This window comes from Astyanax mexicanus, unplaced genomic scaffold, assembly GCF_023375975.1.
Source record: "Astyanax mexicanus isolate ESR-SI-001 unplaced genomic scaffold, AstMex3_surface scaffold_32, whole genome shotgun sequence".
In the NCBI taxonomy this organism is placed as follows: Eukaryota; Metazoa; Chordata; class Actinopteri; order Characiformes; family Acestrorhamphidae; genus Astyanax; species Astyanax mexicanus.
Window position 1 is genome coordinate 744,140 of NW_026040042.1, and position 21,152 is coordinate 765,291.

General features: G+C 37.6%; 1 protein-coding gene across 1 annotated transcript in view; it reads right to left on the reverse strand.

The window, feature by feature from the left end:
- Positions 1–21,152, reverse strand: part of LOC111188498 (NACHT, LRR and PYD domains-containing protein 3) — a 776,814-nt gene that overhangs the window by 565,504 nt on the left and 190,158 nt on the right. Inside the window, exon 10 of the mRNA XM_049473017.1 lies at positions 10,560–10,733. Within this exon, the coding sequence (XP_049328974.1) occupies positions 10,560–10,733 (174 nt within the window). The remainder of the gene's footprint in view (positions 1–10,559; positions 10,734–21,152) is intronic.

Consider the following 21,152-nt stretch of genomic DNA (forward strand, 5'->3'; position numbering starts at 1 on the left):
ACACCACAGTAAGACCACATGTCCTGAATTTCCCACATATTTTTTTCTAACAACAGTAATGTAATGTGTTTAGGTTGTAAAGTCACCTTTACTTGGATGTAACTAATAATAAACAGAATACAAAAAAGGGATTATTTGTGATTAAAAGATGTTGTTCTAGGACACTATAGGCTGGGCTTTGGTTCATATTAGCAAATGTGCCCCCCCCAATATCAAACCCGCTCCTACGCTCTTACTTTACATCATTTATGAACAGAATACAAAATAAAATAGCATTTCTGTTTCAGTAAATTAGTGGCTATCTCACCTTCACAGCGTGAACGAGTATTTAAAAATGTACTAAAACAATAAAACAGGTTTCTATCTAACCACAGCACAAAGACGGTACTGGTGCATGTTCACAATGACGACCTGTACTGTTACACACCTTAAGACAAGAAGAATAGGACAAAATAACAGAAACACTTCATCACTTGGTGTCAAAATATCCTAAACATCAGAGGAGATGTGATAACAAACCCCCACACACACACACACTCACTCACTCTTTCTGAACATTATCAGGCAGTATGAGTGTGTTAGTTTAGAGAAATCACCACACAGTCAGTCTGATGAAAATGTAAAGTTCAGAGTGACTTTTCTCTATGAGCAGTTTCTGCATTTCTAATACTGTGTGTGAGTGTGATTGTGGAGGTTTTCAGCATATTCTATAGATAGTTGATGAAGCAATGGTTCAGCGATGGCTCGGGGGAACACTGTGCAGAGGACTGATGATCATTCTACACACCACCTCCACACACTGGTACAGACTGTGGGTAGTGGTTCTGATCACTACCCAGAATGGTGTGAGTATACGCAGCTTATTTTACTGAGAGGTGTGTAACTATAAGGAAATAAGAAACATTGAGCTGCTTTTTAATGGATGATTTTTACTCAGATTGCTGCGTAATAGTTTAAAGCAGGGGTGGATCTACTGGATGTGTAGTGGTGTGTGTTAGAGTGAGTGTGTGTGTGTGTGTAGTGGTGTGTGTGTGTGTGTGTAGTGGTGTGTGTTAGAGTGAGTGTGTGTGTGTGTGTGTGTGTGTGTAGTGATGTGTTTGTGTGTGTGTGTGTGTGTAGTGGTGTGTGTTAGAGTGAGTGTGTGTGTGTGTGTAGTGGTGTGTGTGTGTGTGTGTAGTGGTGTGTGTTAGAGTGAGTGGGAGTGTGTGTGTGTGTGTGTGTAGTGATGTGTTTGTGTGTGTGTGTGTGTGTAGTGGTGTGTGTTAGAGTGAGTGTGAGTGTTTGTGTGTGTGCAGTGGTGTGTGTGTGTAGTGGTGTTGTTAGTGTGAGTGTGTGTGTGTGTGTGTGCAGTGGTGTTGTTAGTGTGAATGTGTGTGTGTGTGTGTAGTGGTGTGTGTTAGTGTGAGTGTGTGTGTGTGTAGTGGTGTGTGTTAGTGTGTGTGTGTGTGTGTGTGTAGTGGTGTGTGTTAGTGTGAGTGTGTGTGTGTGTGTGTAGTGGTGTGTGTTAGTGTGAGTGTGTGTGTGTGTGTGTGTAGTGGTGTGTGTTAGTGTGAGTGTTTGTGTGTGTGTGTGTGTATAGTGGTGTGTGTTAGTGTGAGTGTGTGTGTGTAGTGGTGTGTGTTAGTGTGTGTGTGTGTGTGTAGTGGTGTGTGTTAGTGTGAGTGTGTGTGTGTAGTGGTGTGTGTTAGTGTGAGTGTGTGTGTGTGTAGTGGTGTTGTTAGTGTGTGTGTGTGTGTGTGTGTGTGTAATGGTGTGTGTTAGTGTGAGTGTGTGTGTGTAGTGGTGTGTGTTAGTGTGTGTGTGTAGTGGTGTGTGTTAGTGTGAGTGTGTGTGTGCAGTGGTGTGTGTTAGTGTGAGTGTGTGTGTGTAGTGGTGTGTGTTAGAGTGAGTGTGAGTGTTTGTGTGTGTGTAGTGGTGTGTGTTAGTGTGAGTGTGTGTGTGTAGTGGTGTGTGTTAGTGTGAGTGTGTGTGTGTAGTGGTGTGTGTTAGAGTGAGTGTGAGTGTTTGTGTGTGTGTAGTGGTGTGTGTTAGTGTGAGTGTGTGTGTGTAGTGGTGTGTGTTAGTGTGAGTGTGTGTGTGTAGTGGTGTGTGTTAGTGTGAGTGTGTGTGTGTAGTGGTGTGTGTTAGAGTGAGTGTGAGTGTTTGTGTGTGTGTAGTGGTGTGTGTTAGTGTGAGTGTGTGTGTGCAGTGGTGTGTGTTAGTGTGTGTGTGTGTGTGTAGTGGTGTGTGTTAGTGTGTGTGTGTGTGTGTAGTGGTGTGTGTTAGTGTGTGTGTGTGTGTGTAGTGGTGTGTGTTAGTGTGTGTGTGTGTGTGTGTGTAGTGGTGTGTGTTAGTGTGAGTGTGTGTGTGTGTGCAGTGGTGTGTGTTAGTGTGAGTGTGTGTGTGCAGTGGTGTGTGTTAGTGTGAGTGTGTGTGTGCAGTGGTGTGTGTTAGTGTGAGTGTGTGTGTGCAGTGGTGTGTGTTCGCCTCTCCGCCCCTTCTGGAGAACCTCTCTGTTTTACATTTTATTATTATTTTCTTTTTACTTGTGGGTCATTTAGAGAGGTTCGGGGCTGTATGGAGAAATTTTCGTGATTGTGAAACTTTGTGCCATTTGGATATAGTTTGTCACACTTGAAGATGTTTTTGGCACTCTTTGGTTAATCTTTAATAAAACTCAAACCCTTATAAGTAGCTCAGTACAATTGTGGCTGCTTATGGACGAGTGCATCTGTGTAAACAGAATTAGATTGATATCATCATGTACTTTACACAAAAAAAATATGAAGATTTGTGTGGGGAAAACAATAGGCAATTTTCTTTTTTTTTAATTATCAAAATATATAATCAATTGTATTTTGATGACCTTACTTCAGTGTCTCAAGTTTACAGTGTAGTAGTATATATTTGAGACAATTATGCTTTATTGCATAACAGATATACAATCATATTTATTTAACATAGATCTAGTAAATATAACTATTGTGTAGAACAGTTAATGTAGAAATTAAAAAAGAAACATTATTTAGTGAATTAAAGTATAGTACTGTGATTATATTTACGTAAAAGTCTAGATTTTAATCTCTTTTACTGTAACGAAACTGTAACTAAACTAACGAAAAAATGTCCTACTGACTCAGTGCTGTGGTACCCCTTAAGTCAAAACAGTTCCTTGTTGTGCAACACTGACAAAAAAATCTTAATATTTTATTGAATCAGGATGTTTTGATTAATAAGTACAAATAATTAGGAGTATCTGTCCTCAATTTTGATATCCCTTTATTCTGGAATATCAGAAGTATTCATCTGCTGCTAGTTTAAATAGTTTACTATTGTGTGTGTGTGTGTGTGTGTAAAGATGAGATGCTCTGTTTGTTGTATTTTGATGATCTTACCACAGTTTCTCCAGTTTACAGTGTGGATTCTTCAGTCCAGCAGAGAGCAGCTTCACTCCTGAATCCTGCAGTTTATTATCACTCAGGTTCAGTTCTCTCAGAGTTGAGGAGTTTGAGCTGAGAACTGAGGCCAGATCTGCACAGCTTTTCTCTGATAGATTACACCTCCACAGCCTGAGAGAGAAATGATAATCCATTAGAAACACTGACATATAAACACACACACCCCTATTAGTATATATTTGGGATAATTATGCTTTATCCCATAATAGTTATACAATCATTTTTTAATTAAAATACATTTAGTAAATATATATATATTGTGTAGAACAGTTCCTGTAAAAATATTATACTATTATTTACTGAATTAAAATGAGTGAAGCTGAAGATGTTTTACATATTTAAGAAATGTTTAACATGTTTCCCTTCCTTTACTATAAACAATAATATGCACATGAATACATATACATATCCTCCACACACAGAAACTAACTCTAATTTCTTTATCAATAAATTGGTTGGTCAGAAAATTTTCAGTTATTATTTCATCAATTATTAAAGCAAGACATGATCATTCATTTAGCTGAATCTCACACACTGCAGATTAAACTAACACTGAACTTGTGTAGTGGTGTGTGTGTGTGTGTGTGTGTGTAGTGGTGTGTGTGTTAGCATAGGCGTGCACACATAGACATCAGGTTGTGCTAAAGCACCACCAACTCTGCCCTTTATTAACCAAAGTGCCCTTTTGAAACTTCGTTTTTTTTTTTGTTTAAATATTATTATTATTATTATTATTATTATTATTAAGATTTTACTGAAGCCGTGTTGAAATGATCTTTTGAAAACCTGTGCGATTAAAAACGAGTGAAAACAGAATGCCCTGAAATCAGCTCACACACACGACACCGCTCTCTTCCTCTGTCACGTGACCCCGCGCGGTGGCGCAGGCATAGGCCAATCACGAAGCCTGTTCAGGAAGAAATTCCCGCCTCTTAATAGAAACAGCCAATCAGCACGCTGGTTTTGCAGAGCGCGGAGGATTTGTAAAGTTTTCTTTTTTAGATTCAGCAGCGGGGTGCAGCGAGCCGACGTTAAAACAGATCTGGATATACAGCGATTTTTCTAAAAGGTAACGGAGCTTACCATGTACACTGTGTAGAGATTATTTCTGATAGCTGGTTAAAAATAAACGACTCAAAACTGTAGATCAAACCCTCTGAGAGCTTGTGATAGTCATTGTGACTTGTAGACTAGGATTACTGTAAATTATAATGAAGGAAAATTATTTTAGCTAGCTTAACTAGTTAGCTAGAAGCTGGATGTAGTGGAGAGACAGAATTTAGTACAGTACTTCATGTAGGTATTTTAAAGCAGTTTCTTAACCCATCCATATGATCAGCTAATAAACTCTCATTTATTGAGTTTACCTGTTAAAATCCATTAGCCCCTTTAGATTTACTAATGGAATATATCTGGTCCTTTAGTAAAAGCTCATTTAACTAACAGACTAGGAGGGTTTGGGTCATCTAAAGTTTATATTAACATCTGCCAAAAATCTCTATGAAACATAAGGTTACATTCTTTTACGTAAAAGACCACCATCATAATTACTTTTAGTCGAAAAAAGGTGCCGTAAATGTAAATATACAAATATACAACAGAATTGACATGCCAATACATAATAATAATAATAATAATAATAATAATAATAATAATAATAATAATAATAACTGTTGTATTCTTCTAAACATTAGGTGATACCTCATCAGTTTTTTTTTATATATTTATATATAGTTCAGACATTGCACACATTTTTTTTATCAACAGTAAATGTAAAGTGGAGTAACATGTTTAGGTTGTAAAGTGACCTTTACTTGGATGTAACTAATAATAAACAGAAGTACAAAAAGAATGGTTTATTTGTGATTAAAGGTAATTCCACAAATGTTGTTTTAAGAGACTATAAAATGAGCTTATTCAAATAAGCAGATTACATTATATTATATTATATTACATTATAGATGTGTCCCCCCCCCAATATCAAACCTGCTCCTACGTCCTAGCAAGGCTCACTAGATGAGCTGCAGCAGCAGTTCAGCACAGCACGCACAGAAACATATAGGCTTCCTCCCCCCCACCCCCCCCACCCCCATCCACACCCACTTTTCCCCCCCCTGAGCACTTGCCCCCCAAAATGTCTGTGCGTGCCACTGTGTGTTACTGTGTGTGTGTGTGTGTGTGTGTAGTGGTGTGTGTTAGAGTGAGTGGGAGTGTTAGTGTGTGTGTGTGTGTGTGTGTAGTGGTGTGTGTTAGAGTGAGTGGGAGTGTTAATGTGTGTGTGTGTGTGTGTATGTTAGAGTGAGTGGGAGTGTTAGTGTGTGTGTATGTGTGTGTGTGTGTGTATGTGTGTTAGAGTGAGTGGGAGTGTTAATGTGTGTGTGTGTGTGTGTGTGTGTGTGTGTAGTGGTGTATGTTAGAGTGAGTGGGAGTGTTAGTGTGTGTGTATGTGTGTGTGTATGTGTGTGTGTGTGTGTGCACGCGTGTGTGTGTGCATGTGTGTGTGTGTGCGTGTGTGTGTAGTGGTGTGTGTTAGTGTGTGTGCACGCGTGTGTGTGTGTGTGTGTGTGTGTAGTGGTGTGTGTAGTGTGTGTGTGTGTGTGTGTGTGTGAAGGTGAGATGCTGTTTGTTGTATTTTGATGATCTTACTTCAGTGTCTCCAGTTTACAGTGTGGATTCTTCAGTCCAGCAGAGAGCAGCTTCACTCCTGAATCCTGCAGTTTATTATTATTCAGGTTCAGTTCTCTCAGAGTTGAGGAGTTTGAGCTGAGAGCTGAGGCCAGATCTGCACAGCTTTTATCTGATAGATTACACTCCCACAGCCTGAGAGAGAAATGATAATCCATTAGAAACACTGACATATAAACACACACACCTATTAGTATATATTTGAGATAATTATGCTTTATTCCATAATAGTTATACAATCCTTGTTTAATTAAAATACATCTAGTAAATATATATATTGTGTAGAACAGTTCCTGTAAAAATATTACACTATTATTTACTGAATTAAAATGAGTGAAGCTGAAGATGTTTTACATATTTAAGAAATGTTTAACATGTTTCCCTTCCTTTACTATAAACAATAATATGCACATGAATACATATACATATCCTCCACACACACAAACTAACTCTAATTTCTTTATCAATAAATTGGTTACAGATTATTTTCATTTATTATTTCATCAATTATTAAAGCAAGACATGATCATTAATTTAGCTGAATCTCACACACTGCAGATTAAACTAACACTGAACTTAAATTCAGATAAACAGACATGCATGTACTTCTGATAAAGAGCTCAGAATAGAACACTTTCCCACAGAGAACATGCTGCTCAGTGTATTTCTCTTTATGAGGGTGAAATTAGAATAAGATTATTTAGTATTGTTAAGTGAGAGATCTATATTTATGTGCACATGGTCAGAGGTAGTTTTATTAGTTTAGGGTTTAAATGATTCTGTTGAACCACACTTCAAAAGCAATGTCTGATTTTCTTTTTTTTGACCCACCACCACCCCCCTCTTCAGAGGACTATTAATACTTTAATTTTTATTCATTTATTTGTTTAATTTATATATACATATATACATTTAATATAGTTGGGGGTTCAGGGTTGGAGGGAGTGAGATGCAGAAGGGGGTACAGGGGGAGAAAAAAACAAACAAACAAAAACAAAAAAAAGAAAAGAAAAAGAAAAGAGAAAAAAAGGAAAGAAAGATACATACATATATATACCAAAATATAGCTAAACAGAAAACAGAATAATGAAGTTATGTGGGATTTTAACGAATGATTTTGCTACAGTTTATCTTTTGTGGGATTATTGTGATTTACTGTAATGTTTGAATTAGATGTGTCTAAATTGGGTCTGAATCTGTGTTTTTGGTGGGTTCTAGAGAGAGATAGTCTGTTAGTAGATTTTTCCAGTGATTGATGTTAATGTTATTTTTTGTTTTCCAGTTTATGAGGATGATATTCTTGGCGATGACTCGCGACATTAAGATTATTCTATTGTTTTGTGGTGTTGTGTTAGTGGTTGGTGTGTCTCCTAGTAGGCAGAGTGATGGTGTTGGGTGGATTTGGGTGGTGAGGGCATGAGATAGGAGGGTGATAACTTCTTATTTCTGGGTTAATTGTGGTAGTGACATTAAGATGGTATTGTGATACATGTGTTTGAGGTGTGTGATCCCCTTTTCGATTCAAGGTGGGTAGTTTAGTGTTTTTTATCGATGATAAAGTCCGGGTTGTTCCAGATGGGTGAATGACTGGTTGATGTGAGTACAGAGTTTGTTATCTTGTGAAAATAATGGTGGAAGTTTGGTGCCTCTAGGCCGCCATGCGATTTTGAGTTCTGTAATGTTGTGAGTTTGATTCTGGGTGGTTTATTTTTCCAGTAATATTCAGTTATTGTGGTATTTAGAGTTTGAAACCAGGAGGGTGGGGCTGAATGGTAACCATTGAAAATAAATAATTGATTTTTGGTAATACTGTCATTTTAATTGTAGCAATTCTGCCAGCAAGTGAAAGAGGAAGTGTTGTCCAACAGCGGAGATCATCACTTATTGATTTAGTTAATGAGTTGAAATTGAGATTGATCAACTCTGACAGCTGGGGGAGACCCTCACACTCAGATATGTGAATTAGTGCACATGGGGATGGGTAGTGTTTTCAGTTTAACATCAGGTTTATTTATGTTTATTGGGAGAACTGCAGATATTGATCAATTGATTGAATATTCTGATATTTTGGAATAATTTCCGATTGTTTGGATTGTTTGTTTTATTGAAATAACTGTTTTTTGTAGAAATAGTAAGATATCACTTGCATATAGACTGATTTTATGTTGCATGTTGGGTGTTTGGATTCCTTTAATGTTTGTGTTTTGATGTATCGCTGGTGCTAGCGGTTCTATGAAGATAGAGAATAGATAAGGAGAGAGTGAGCATCTGTCACCATAAACAGGTAAAGAGACTGAATGCAGATGCAGACTGGGTTTATTCAAATAAACAATCCAAAAGACAGGCACGGGTCAAATCACAGGCAAACAGGGTATTCCGAGGAAAAGGCTGAGACGAAGTAAATAAACAAGGCTAGAGGTCAGACTACCAGAAAAACAATACGAATATAATGCTCAGAGCTTAAAGTTCAAATGAAATGCTAAGACTTCGCAGAGAGTCTCTTAACTGGAGCTCCTTTATAGAGCTGGTAATAGAGTTCAGGTGCTCAGGGTGGGGCCGGTGATTAAAACTACGGTGAAGCCAAGCGCTGTTGGGCAGGAGAGGGTGGAGTCGGCGGGCTGACAGCATCCTTGTCTAGTCCCCCGGTGTAGTGTGAAAGGTTGAGATATTACCCCATTGGTGTTGACTGTGGTCTTAGGTGCAGTGTATAAAATCTGTATCCAATTAATAAATGATTCTCCAAACCCGAGTTTGTGCAGTGTGGTGAATAAGAGTTTCCAGTTCACTCTATCAAAGGCTTTCTCTGCATCCAGGGTAACAACTGCTGTTGGTATGTTCTGGTGAGAGGTGTAATCTATTATGTTCACTAATCTGCACATATTGGTGGATGAATGTCGACCCTTGAGAAATCCAGTTTGATCAGGATGTATTAAATTATGGATTATTGTTTCTATTCTGTTATCTAGAGCCTTGCTGATTATTCTTGTGTCTGTATTTATTAATGATAATGGTCTGTAGCTGGATGGTAGGGTAGAGTCTTTGTTTGGTTTAAGGTGAAGGGAGATGAATGCAGTATTCATGTTTGTTGGTAGTTTTGCATTTTGTTTAATTTCTGATATCATTTTGTAAAACAGTTGAGATAGGGATGACCAAAAGTGTTTATAAAACTCAGCAGGGAATCCGTCAGGTCCTGGTGCTTTATTGTTAGGAATGTGTTTTAGGGCTTTGTAGAATTCTTCTGGCAATTACAAAATTACAGGCAACCATAACATTTTCTGCTAATTCTTTATCTTTTTGTCCCAGAATTGAGTCAAAATGTGTCAAAAACTTAAAAAGAATTCTATTGAATTCCTTGGCCCAGAATTGTATGGAAAAAGTGTGCTCATTTGACTGTATAGGTTTTTACTGAAGGAGCTATGCAAATTTCTTTATATTTTTTTAGGTTCGGATTTGGGATAGGTGTAGTAAAGGGTTAAAATAAGCTGCAAAGGACATTTTTTGTCCTGTTACCTGTCATTATCTTAAAATAGACACTTCAAAAATTAAGAAAAATATCAAGATGTTTTTATCCAGTGAACAGGTTCTTAGTATAATGTGAAAACAAACATGCGACCTTAACATTTTCTGTTATTTTTTTAAATCTCTTTGTCCCAGAATTGAGTCAAAATGTGTCAAAAACTTAAAAATAACCATTCTATTGAATTCCTTGGCCCAGAATTGTATGGAAAAGTGTGCTCATCTGTCTGTCTAACTTAAGGAGATATGCCAATTTATTAATTATTTTTCAGGTTTGGCATTAGGATAGATGTAGTAAAAAGTTAAAAATAAGCCCCACGGGACATTTTTTGTCCTGTTACCTGTCAGTAGACACTTTAAGGACTAAGAAAAATCTCAGGATGTTTTTATTTAGTGTTCAGGAATTTAGTATAACGTGAAAACGTACAGGCAAATTAACATTTTCTGCTATTTTTTATTGTTTCCCAGAATTAAGTCAAAATGTGTTAAAAACGTAAAAAATAACCACTCCGTTAAATTCCTTGGTCCAGAATTGTATGGAAAAGTGTGCTCATTTATCTGTATAGGTTGTTAATTCAAGGAGCTATGCCATTTTCTTCATTATTTTTTTCTGGTTCGGAATTAGCATAGATGCATTAGAGGGTTAAAAATAAATGTCATGGGACATTATTTCATCCTGTTACCTGTCAGAATCTTAAAATAGACACTTTAAAGATTAAGAAAAAAACAGGTGGTGAAAAAAATCCACTATGTGCTCGTGGACCCCTGTTTCCATCTAGACTAATAGTCAGAGCACACCTGCTTAATATAATTTGCATAAGAGATCATGTTTGTGTGTGTGTGTAGTGGTGTATGTGTGTGTGTGTGTGTGTGTGTGTGTGAAGGTGAGATGCTCTGTTTGTTGTATTTTGATGATCTTACTTCAGTGTCTCCAGTTTACAGTGTGGATTCTTCAGTCCAGCAGAGAGCCGCTTCACTCCTGAATCCTGCAGATTATTATTATTCAGGTTCAGTTCTCTCAGAGTTGAGGAGTTTGAGCTGAGAACTGAGGCCAGATCTGCACAGCTTTTATCTGATAGATTACAGTCCCACAGCCTGAGAGAGAAATTATAATCCATTAGAAACACTGACATATAAACACACACACCCCTTAGGAAGGAGGTGTATTAGTATATTTTATATACTTTTATTTTTTTTCTTATTCTTATTACTCAGTGAACAATTTTTTCTTGCTTGATTAAAAATCTGCCTATGTATAAAAAACAAATACAGATAAATTCCTCCCTAACAAACACACACACACACACAGCTGCCTCTATCATTATTGTTTAGTAAATTTGCAAATTCTGATTTCTCTTAGTCACTTACTGTTAACCTTTCTGATTTTCAACTCTAGTACACTGTCCAGCAGACTCATTGGAACTAGACAAACTAATCAGTTGTTTAGAAAATGATTATTTTAGATGGTGTAGCACCCCTTAAACACAAAAATAAGAGACAAAAAAGCTTGCACCATGGTACAGTGATCAAACTCGTACCTTAAAGCAGTTAGTACAAAATTTATAATAATATCGATCAACTAAACTGAAAGTGTTCTATTCTGCATGGAAAGGCAGTCTTGTCAAATATAGAAAGAACTTAATAAAGCCCACTCAGTGTATCTGGCCTCTTTAGTGTTATTTCCAAATTAATTAAAAACCAGGCAGGTACTGAATCTCAGATTCCAGCCATTCACACCAGCAACGCTTTTATGGACTTCTTTGATAGAAAACTGAAAACATTCAGGATAAAATTCAACAGATAAATATGTCATCTGGTGTGGCTGATATAGGACAAAACTCAGTTACTGAAGTTATGATGAGTTTTTAACCCACTTCAACAGCTAGAACTAGAGAAAATTATCTCCTCATCAAACAGCACAACCAGCACACTTGATGCAGTTCCCTCAAAATGACTAAAACAGGTACAGCCATATATAATTAAACTTCTGTTAATGATAGTAAACTCATCGTTTACCCTGGGGCATGTACCCAAAGTCATTAAAACAGCGGTAATTAAACCTCTGATCAAGAAATGTGAGTGAGAATAAAGAAAATCGAGAAATGTGTAAAAGATGTGAAAACATTGATGTCTCACAATTTTCTCCTATTAAATAATGATAAAACAGAAATTCAAAGCTGCTAGAAATAAATGATCAGACTTAATGTTAAATCTGGCCGACTTCTCCGTCACACCTGGTTCAGTAGCTAAAAACCTTGGTGTTATCATAGGTTCAGATGTAGCATTCGATAAACACATATCTAATGTTACTAGAACAGCTTTTTTTTCACCGAAAAATGAGTAAATGCCTTCATTACCTCAAGGCTAGATTATTGTAATGCACTACTGTCAGTATGTTACTGCAGTAATTAAATAAACTTTAGCTAGTTCAAAATGCTGCAGCCAGGGTCCTTAATAAAACTAGAACATTTGAGCACATTAGTCCAGTCCTATCAGCACTGCACTGCTTCCAGTCAAATTCCGCATAGACTATAAAATTCTCCTGTTAACATATAAAGCCCTACACGGGCTCATCTCCTGAGTATTTACGAGATCTCATCTCCTATTATCAGCCACCGCGATTACTTAGATCTCAGGGTGCTGGTTTCTTAGTAGTTCCTAAAATTCAGAGGAGCTCTGCAGGAGGAAGAGCTTTCTCTTATTGAAACGCAGTCTCAATCTTTAAGTCTAGACTGAAAACTTACTTGTTTAGTTTAACTTTTGGTAATTAATGTTTTTCACTTTAGATAAGGCTGCAGATCCAGGGGTTCATGGACAGAGGGAATTGTGGGTAAACTGAGATGCTGGTGCTGTTGTTCTCCCACTGCACACGGTCACTCAGGTTTGTGGACGGTGGAGTGGGTGGATGCTGGTGTTTCAGGGAGCCTCCATGTCTATGTTACCTTCTGGCTCTCTACCTTTAGTTAGGCTGTTTTATTTAGATCTGCCGGAGTCATTAGCCACACTCTGATAATGTTTTATATTCTCTGTTTTACATAAATCCAGTTAAAACTAATTCCATCTCTCTGCTCCTCCGAGTTACTGACTGCCCACCTGTCTGACCCGATACCGATGGATGTTGGACCCCCAGGCTCTCATGTCCCCTGTCCATCCAGACTGATGGAAGTTTCTGAAGTCAGCTCTTCTCCATCACCCACCACAGATCAGCTGCTCATCATCCATCTTACTCTCCACTACAGATTACATCCAAGCTTACATGAACTCTAACTGCTTCCATTAGTGGTGCTGCTTTACTCCTGAATATATAAAACCTATGTGAATGTATAAAATACTTTTTAAAATTAATTTAAAAGCTGTTTGACCAGTGGTAGGATGATCCCACCTTAAATTTGAGTCTTGGTCCTCCCAAGGTTTCTTCCTCTTGCAGCTCTGAGGGAGTTTTCCCTCCACACTCTCTGGGTTTTTTTTTTTTTGTATTCTGCATATTTTTTGTTTAGTGTTTTGCCTGATTCTTTGTCCTGTGATCATGTTTCTGTAAAGCTGCTTTGTGACATCAGTTGTAAAAAGTGCTATACAAATAAAGTTGATTTGATTTTATAATTAATCATCATTTAATCCCCCCATGAATTAACTGTGACACTGATCATCTATCAGTCTGGAAAAGGTTACAAAGTCATTTCTAAAGCTTTGGGACTCCAGAGAACCACAGTGAGAGCTATTATTCACTAATGGAGAAAACATGGAACACTGGTGAACCTTCCCAGGAGTGACCGGCCCACAAAATTACTCCAAAACAACACAAAACCACATCTAAAGAATTGCAGGTCTCACTTGGCTCAGTTAAGGTGAGTGTTGAAGAAGAGCAAAATTCCTCCACAGAGATGTGAAAGACTCATTAACAGTTATCACAAACACTTGATTTCAGTTGTTGCCGCCGGTGACACAATTGAGTTATTAGATTTAGGGGCAAATTCTTTTTCACATAGGGCCAGGTTAGTTTGAATAGATGTTTTCCTTGAATAATGAAATTACAGTAGATTCTGTTTGTGTTTTTTGCTTCTTTTTAATTATTGTTTATCTTTCAAATATATTTTTGACAAGGTAACTTAATAAATCTGTGCTCTCTCAAATCATGCTAGTAGAGAGTTTTGGTTTGTTTTTTCACCATAAAAGTGCTTCTTTCACTCTTCTGCTCCACCGCTGCACCGCTGGTATGTGTTGCTGGTCTCACTTCTGGACTATCAGTCCTGCCTGAGAGTTCAGGATGTCATCATCTACCTGCTCAACAGAGTTTACGCTCACCTAGACAGATCAGTCAGCACTGTGAGGGTCATGGTTTTTGATTTCTTCACTGCATTTAACAGTATTTGACCTGATCTTCTGGGTGACAAGCTGACAACAGTGCAAGCAGACGCCTACCTTGTCTCCTGGATTGTAGACTACCTGACCGACGGGCCACAGTACAGTGGTGTGAAAAATATTTGCCCCTACATATTTCTAGGATTTTTGCTTTTTTGTCATACTTACATTTTTCTTATTATCAAACAAATATAACCTGAGTAAATATAAAAAGCACTGTTATTATTAAATTGTAGTTTTATTTATTAAAAGGAAAAAAACTATCCAAACCAATCTAGCCCTGTGTTAAAAGTGTTTGCCCTCTAAACCTAATAACTTGGTTGTGCTACTCTTGGCAGCAACAACTGCACTCAAGCTTTACTGATAACTGGAAACGCGTCGTTTACATCTCTGTGGAGGAATTTGGTTCCACTTTTCTTTACAGAATTATTTTAATTCAGACACATTGGATGATTTTCCAGCATAAACGTCCTGTTTAAGCTCATCCACAGCATTTCAGACTTTAAATAGGTCATTCTAAAACCTTCATTTAGTATTTTTAATCCATTCAGATGTGAACTTTTTGTTTGTGTACTTTGGTTCATTGTCCTGCTGCAGAACCCAAATACGCCTGAGCTTGAGGTCACGAACAGATGGCCAGATATTCTCCTTCAGGATTCAGCAGCCCCAGACCATCACACTACCACCACCATGTTTTATGTTCAGTATGATGTTCTTATAATGATGAAATTATGATGTAATGGGACACACACCTTTTAAAAAGTTCCACTTTTGTCATGTCCAAAGAATAGTTAAGATGTTTGTTGGCAAATGTGAAATAAGTTGTTGTTTTTTTAGGTTTTTCCTAGAAACTCTCCCATGGAGACAATTTTTACCCAGTCTCTTTATTCTTATTATTGAATCATTAACACTGATCTTAACTGAGGCGAGTGAGACCTGCAGTTCTTTAAATGTTGTTCTGGGTTACTTTTGGGACCTCCTGGATGAGTAGTCCATGCCCTTTTGGTATAAGTTTGGTCAGCTGGACTCCTGGGAAGGTTCACCAGTGTTCTATGTTTTCTCCATTAGTGAATAATAGCTCTTACTGTGGTTCACTGGAGTCCCAAAGCTTTAGAAATGACTTTATAACCTTTTCCAGACTGATAGATGATCAATTACTAAGTTTTTTAATCTGTCTTTGAATTTCTTAACATTTGGGGTATAATAATGTGTTGTTTTTGAGATCATTTATCTGCTTCATGTTGTCAGACAAGTTCTATTTTAGTGATTTCTTGATTTTACAGGTCTGGCAGTAATCAGGCCTGGTTGTGATTTGGGAAATTGGTAGTGAAGTGTGATTAATTAAAGTTAATTTATTAAACACTTTTTTCACACAGGGCTAGATTTGTTTGGATATTTTTCTTTCCTTTAATAAATAAAATCATCATTAAAAGGTGATTTTTATATTTACTCAGGTTATCTGAGTCAGTTTGATTAAAAACAGATATAATCACTGCCGCTGGAGTTTTTGAATGTGGCTTTAGTGATCATTGTCCGATCGGGTGCATTAGAACCAGTTCAAAAATACAAACGGGCTCTCGGCTGGTGGTTAGAAGAAATTTAAAAAAAATTATTGAAGAAACTTTTCTTTCTGACTTAGCAGTGAGCAAAATTCACTTAACTTTTGAAAGTACAGATGTGGATGTTGCACTAGAACATTTCACGAAATCATTCATTTCAGTGACAAATAAACTTGCTCCATAGAAAAAACTGTGAATAAGAGACAGATCTAGCCCCTGGTGCTCAGGAGATATTTCCTCACTGCTACAGTCAAGAAATAAAGCCTGGTCAATAATTTTTTACTTTTTACGTGTCAAAGTTTTTTTTTTTTTTGATATTTTAGAATTTTCTGTTTTACATATATATTTTAATTAAATGTTGATTTAAAATTACTACTTATTTTTTTTTTTTTTTTTTTACTATTTTATTTCTTATTATTTCTAAATTATTATTAAATGTGTTCAATCCCTTTGATGTTATACATTCTCGGCAACATTGTAAATGAGAGTCACCCTCAATGTTTTTCCTGAGTGAAAATAAAGGTTGATTGAGATCACTTAATAGAATGAGCCCAACAATAACACACCAACAAGATGTTAATTTCATCTTTAGTGAAGTGTTGTTATCTCTTACTTCCTGTTTTGGCCCTTCTTCCTCATCTAAGCAAGGAAGTTATATTTCTATCCCAAACTATGTATTTATAGGCTGGAGGTTGGAGTGATTGAGTGAGCGATTTGGTTGATGGACCAAATTATTTTTTGTGTACACGTTTTAGAAGTATTTTTTTAATAATAGGTTTTATCATTAATATGGATTTTTTGTTTATCTATATAGTCATGTGTGTGTTTACAAATATTATATAATGCCTAAATATGTTATTTTATTATTTAAATTTCATAATATGTATAATAATATTGATTCCAACACTTTATTTATATATACTTGGCAGAACTGAATCAATGTTTGTGTTTTGATTGAGGTGTTTCAGAGGTGGAATCAACAAAGATGTTATTTGAACTTGTTTAAGTTTTGGTTTGTAAAGCTCTTTGGGAAATACTTGTAGAACTGGCTTGTTCTTCTCTCAGGTTCTGCACTAGTTAATTTGTTATTTACTAATAGTGATCACTTTCGGGAAATGCACCCCTGATTGTTATGTTTAGTTTTTCAACAAATAATCAATAAAATTAAAGACTAATCAATATTAGAAAATATAAAACATCACAGATTAAACACTGAATAATGAAAATACTCACATAACCTTCCTGGATACTTTCACCACTGGCAGCAGCCTCAGAAAACATTCTTCTGATCTCTGAAATTTACTCAGGTCAAACTCATCCAGCTTCTCTTCTGAATTCAGCATCACAAACGCCACAGCTGACCACTGATCAGGAGAGAGAGTAACTCCACTGAGATCACTGGAACCTCCTCTGTTCAGGTATTTCTGGACTTCCTGCACTAGAGAATGATCATTCAGTTCATTCAGACAGTGGAACAGACTGATAGTTTTCTCTGGAGAGGGATTCTCCCTGATCTTCTGCTTGATGTACTTCACTACTTCCTCTTTACTGTGAGAGATGTTCTCTGTCTGTATCAGAAGACCTCGTAAGAGAGTCTGATTGGACTCCAGTGAGAGACCCAGAAGGAATCCGAGGAAAAGGTCCAGGTGTCCGTTCTCACTCTGTAAGGCCTTGTCCACGGCTCTCTTCAGGAAATCAGACATTGTTACCTTTTTTAAAAAATCAAAAAATCCAGGTAGAACATTTCTGTTGTTGGAGATGAAGGACAGAAACTCATATAAAGCAGCCAGAAACTCCTGAACACTCAGATGCACAAAGCTGAAAACCTTCCCCAGGTGAAGTTCAGACTCCTGTCTGAAGATCTGGGTGCACACTCCTGAGTACACGGACACTTCTCTGACATCAATGCTGCACTCTCTCAGATCTTCCTCATAGAAGATCAGGTTTCCTTTCTCCAGCTGTTGGAAAGCCAGTTTTCCCAGAGCCAGAATAATCTCTCTAGTCTGGTCAAGATCAACATCACTTTTTCTTTGGTACTTCTGGCTGCGGTGTTTGATCTGAAAGATAAGGAAGTGTGTGAACATTTGAGTCAGAGTCTTGGGGATCTCTCCTCCCTCTGCTTCACCCAACATCCTCTCTAGAACAGTGGCTGAGATCCAGCAGAAGACTGGGATGTGGCACATGATGTAGAGGCTTCTGGAAGACTTCATGTGTTTAATGATTCTTTCAGCAAGGCTCTGATCTCTGATCCTTTTCCTGAAGTATTCCTCTTTCTGAGGGTCACTGAACCCTCGTACCTCTGTTACCTGATCAATACAGTGAGGAGGGATCTGATTGGCTGCTGCTGGTCGAGTGGTTATCCATAGGAGAGCAGAGGGAAGCAGGTTCCCCTGGATGAGGTTTGTCAGCAGCACATCCACTGAGGCTGACTGTGTTACATCAGATACTCTCTTATTGTTCTGGAAATCTAGAGGAAGTCGACATTCATCCAGACCATCAAAGATGAACATGACTTTGTAACGATGATATTCTATTGGTTTTAAGTATTTTGTATCTTTAAAAAACTGATAAAGAAGATCCACCAGACTGAGTTTTTCAGTTTTCATCAGATTTAGCTCTCTAAAAGGAAGTGGAAATATGAAGGGAACATCCTGATTGGCTTTTCCTTCAGTCCAGTCCAGAATGAACTTCTGCACAGAGACTGTTTTTCCAATTCCAGCAACTCCTTTAGTCAGCACAGTTCTGATGGACTGGTCTTTAAAGAGGTCGTTACATTTGATGGGTGTCTCCTGTGTTGCTGGTCTCCTGGATGCTGCTTCAATCTGTCTGACCTCATGTTCATTATTGACCTCTCCACTCCCTCCCTCTGTGATGTACAGATCTGTGTAGATCTCATTCAGAAGGGTTGAGGTTCCAGGATCTGAGATTCCTTCATTAATTTTCAGAAATTTCTCCTTTAGAGTAGATTTCAGCTTTCGATGACAGGACGGAGCCAGTTCTAATAGAAATAGAAAAAGCAATATCATTAAATATGGTGAAGTATTAAATATATAATAAAAATGTGCTGTCACTAAAGGCTGTTTACAAAAAAAATGAAACTAGTGTAATTCATGCACATATAAAGTATTATGTAAATGATCTAATCACTTACTGGTCTGCAGTTTGTTAGCGAGGTCTGTCTGGTTCATGTTTCTCAGGACGTGCAGTGTGATCTTCAGCGCTCCCTCTCTGACACCACTCTGATCCTCCTCATCTTCCTCCTCTCTCCCAGAGCATGCTGGGTAATCCAGATTCTTCAGGATCTTCTCAAACCTCTTCAGCTGGTTCTTTACCAGAGAGATGACTTTGTGCTCCAGTTCCTGATTAAACACATGGTAAGAAATGGTAGTAAGACCAGAACAGATAATAGTTTTATAAAATAATTTGTGGTTTATGTCAATATAATGTTTTGGATATGGGATGTGTTGTGTTGGATTGAGATCAAGGGCAAAACTCAAGATTTATTTTATATTATTTCTAGCCCTTCTAGCAGTTAGAGCTTTCTCAGAATGTAACAGAACATCATATTTAACAGTTTAATATGAAAACATAATGTGATATCTGTGGCTCTAGAGCTTTGACTGCATTTATATTGAAGTAAAATCTTTGTAATAATCTGGATTTCTGAACTGATCATTAATAAATGGTCATCATAAATTAGTGTGTGACTTATTCATTATGTAAATCACAATTACAAACACAATCTAACTAAATCTATAAACACATTTACTGTTGTACTTGTTCTGTATTTTATTGAGTATGTTAAATAAACCTCTGCAATTCAACTTAGAAAGAGTAAGTAATGATTATTAAACATCCGTTTTATAGCACATAACTTCATATTTAAAGTTTAAAACACCAAATCACATTTTACAGTGTTCACATGTGCTCTGGCATTAGTCACACCTACACACCTTTAATATGGAGTCCATATTTCTCCTGCTGGTTTCTGGAGTCTCCTTCTGGACTCTGTCAGAAAATATAACATTAACATATGTTATTAAATGGTGATTGTGAATATATCTACAGAAAGAAAGTTCCAGAAGATCAACCACCAATGCCTGATAATATGATGCCACCCGCTTTTAGATCCTGCTTGCACATATCTTTGTAGCGGAGTTTGGGCCTTCCTCTGGGTCTAGAGCCAGTGGCAAGCTCGCCAAACACCATATCTTTGGGTATTCTGCCATCTTGCATGCGGGTCACATGGCCGAGCCAACGCAAGCGTCGCTTTGTGAGCAGGGCAAACATGCTGGTGGTTCCTGCCCGTGCTAGGACCTCTTGGAAATGTGGTCCTGCCAGAAGATGCCTTAGATTCTTCTAAGGCAGCAGAGGTGAAATGTATTGAGTCTGCGCTCTTGGTGGGAGTACAGAGTCCAGCACTCGCTAGCATACAGCAGGGTGGCCAGCACACAGGCTTGGTATACACTAATCTTTGTCTTGATGGTAAGCATGGAGTTGTTCCACACTCTCTTTGACAGGCGGGCCATTGCTGATGAGGCCTTGCCGATTCTGGAGTTTAGCTCAGTGTCCAGGTTGAGACTGCTGGAAATGGTGGAGCCAAGGTAGATGAAGTCCTCCACCACGTCGAGAGTGCAGCCACCCATGGAGATGCTGGGTGCCGAGCTGACGTCTTGACCTAGAACTTTGGTCTTTCTGGTGCTGATCGCAAGACCGAACTCTTTGCAAGCATCGGAGAAACGGTGGATGAGCTCTTGAAGGTCAGCCTCGGCGTGCGCCGTTAAGGCGGCATCGTTGGCAAACAACATCTCACGAATGAGAACTTTCCGCACTTTTGTTTTCACACGGAGGCAGATTAAACAGGCTGCTGTTGCTTCTGGTGTGGATGTAGATGCCCTCCTCAGAGTGACTGAGGTGCTTAGGGAGCTTAGGGGGACATCCAATTCTCTGCAGGAGAGTGAACAGGCCTGACCTGCTGACCAGGTTGAAGGCTTTGGTCACGTCTATGAAAGCAATGTACAAGGGGCGTCTCTGCTCAGGGCATTTTTCTTGCAGCTGCCTTAGCTATTTATAAACGCGTATCATCTTATCTTTAAACATTCTTTTAAATTTACACATTCTTAAATAGTTTTCACATTTATTCCATAACCGAACCCCTTTAACAGATATACATCTATTTTTTAAATCAGTTATTGCTTCTGTTTTTTGTTTTGCCAGAATTTGTAGAAATGTGTTTTCATATTCCCTTACTATTTCAACTTCATCAATCTTAATTTTAACTGTATTTTTAAATTTGGCTTTTACCAAACATTATGAATCACAAACTTATATGTGTATGTATATATATATATATATATATATATATATATATATATATATATATATATATATATATATATATATATGTGTGTGTGTGTATATATGTAGAAATCAAAGAAAACTTAGAAGGGTTTTTATCTCATTCTCCAGAGTCACGTCATCCTTACCTGAGATCAGTAGAACTGTTATACTTTCTGAAGTTTATAGGATGACCCATTGACTCTTCACTCTTCATGGAGACACAGCTGGGTTCAGGTGAGTCTGATCTCTTGTCCTG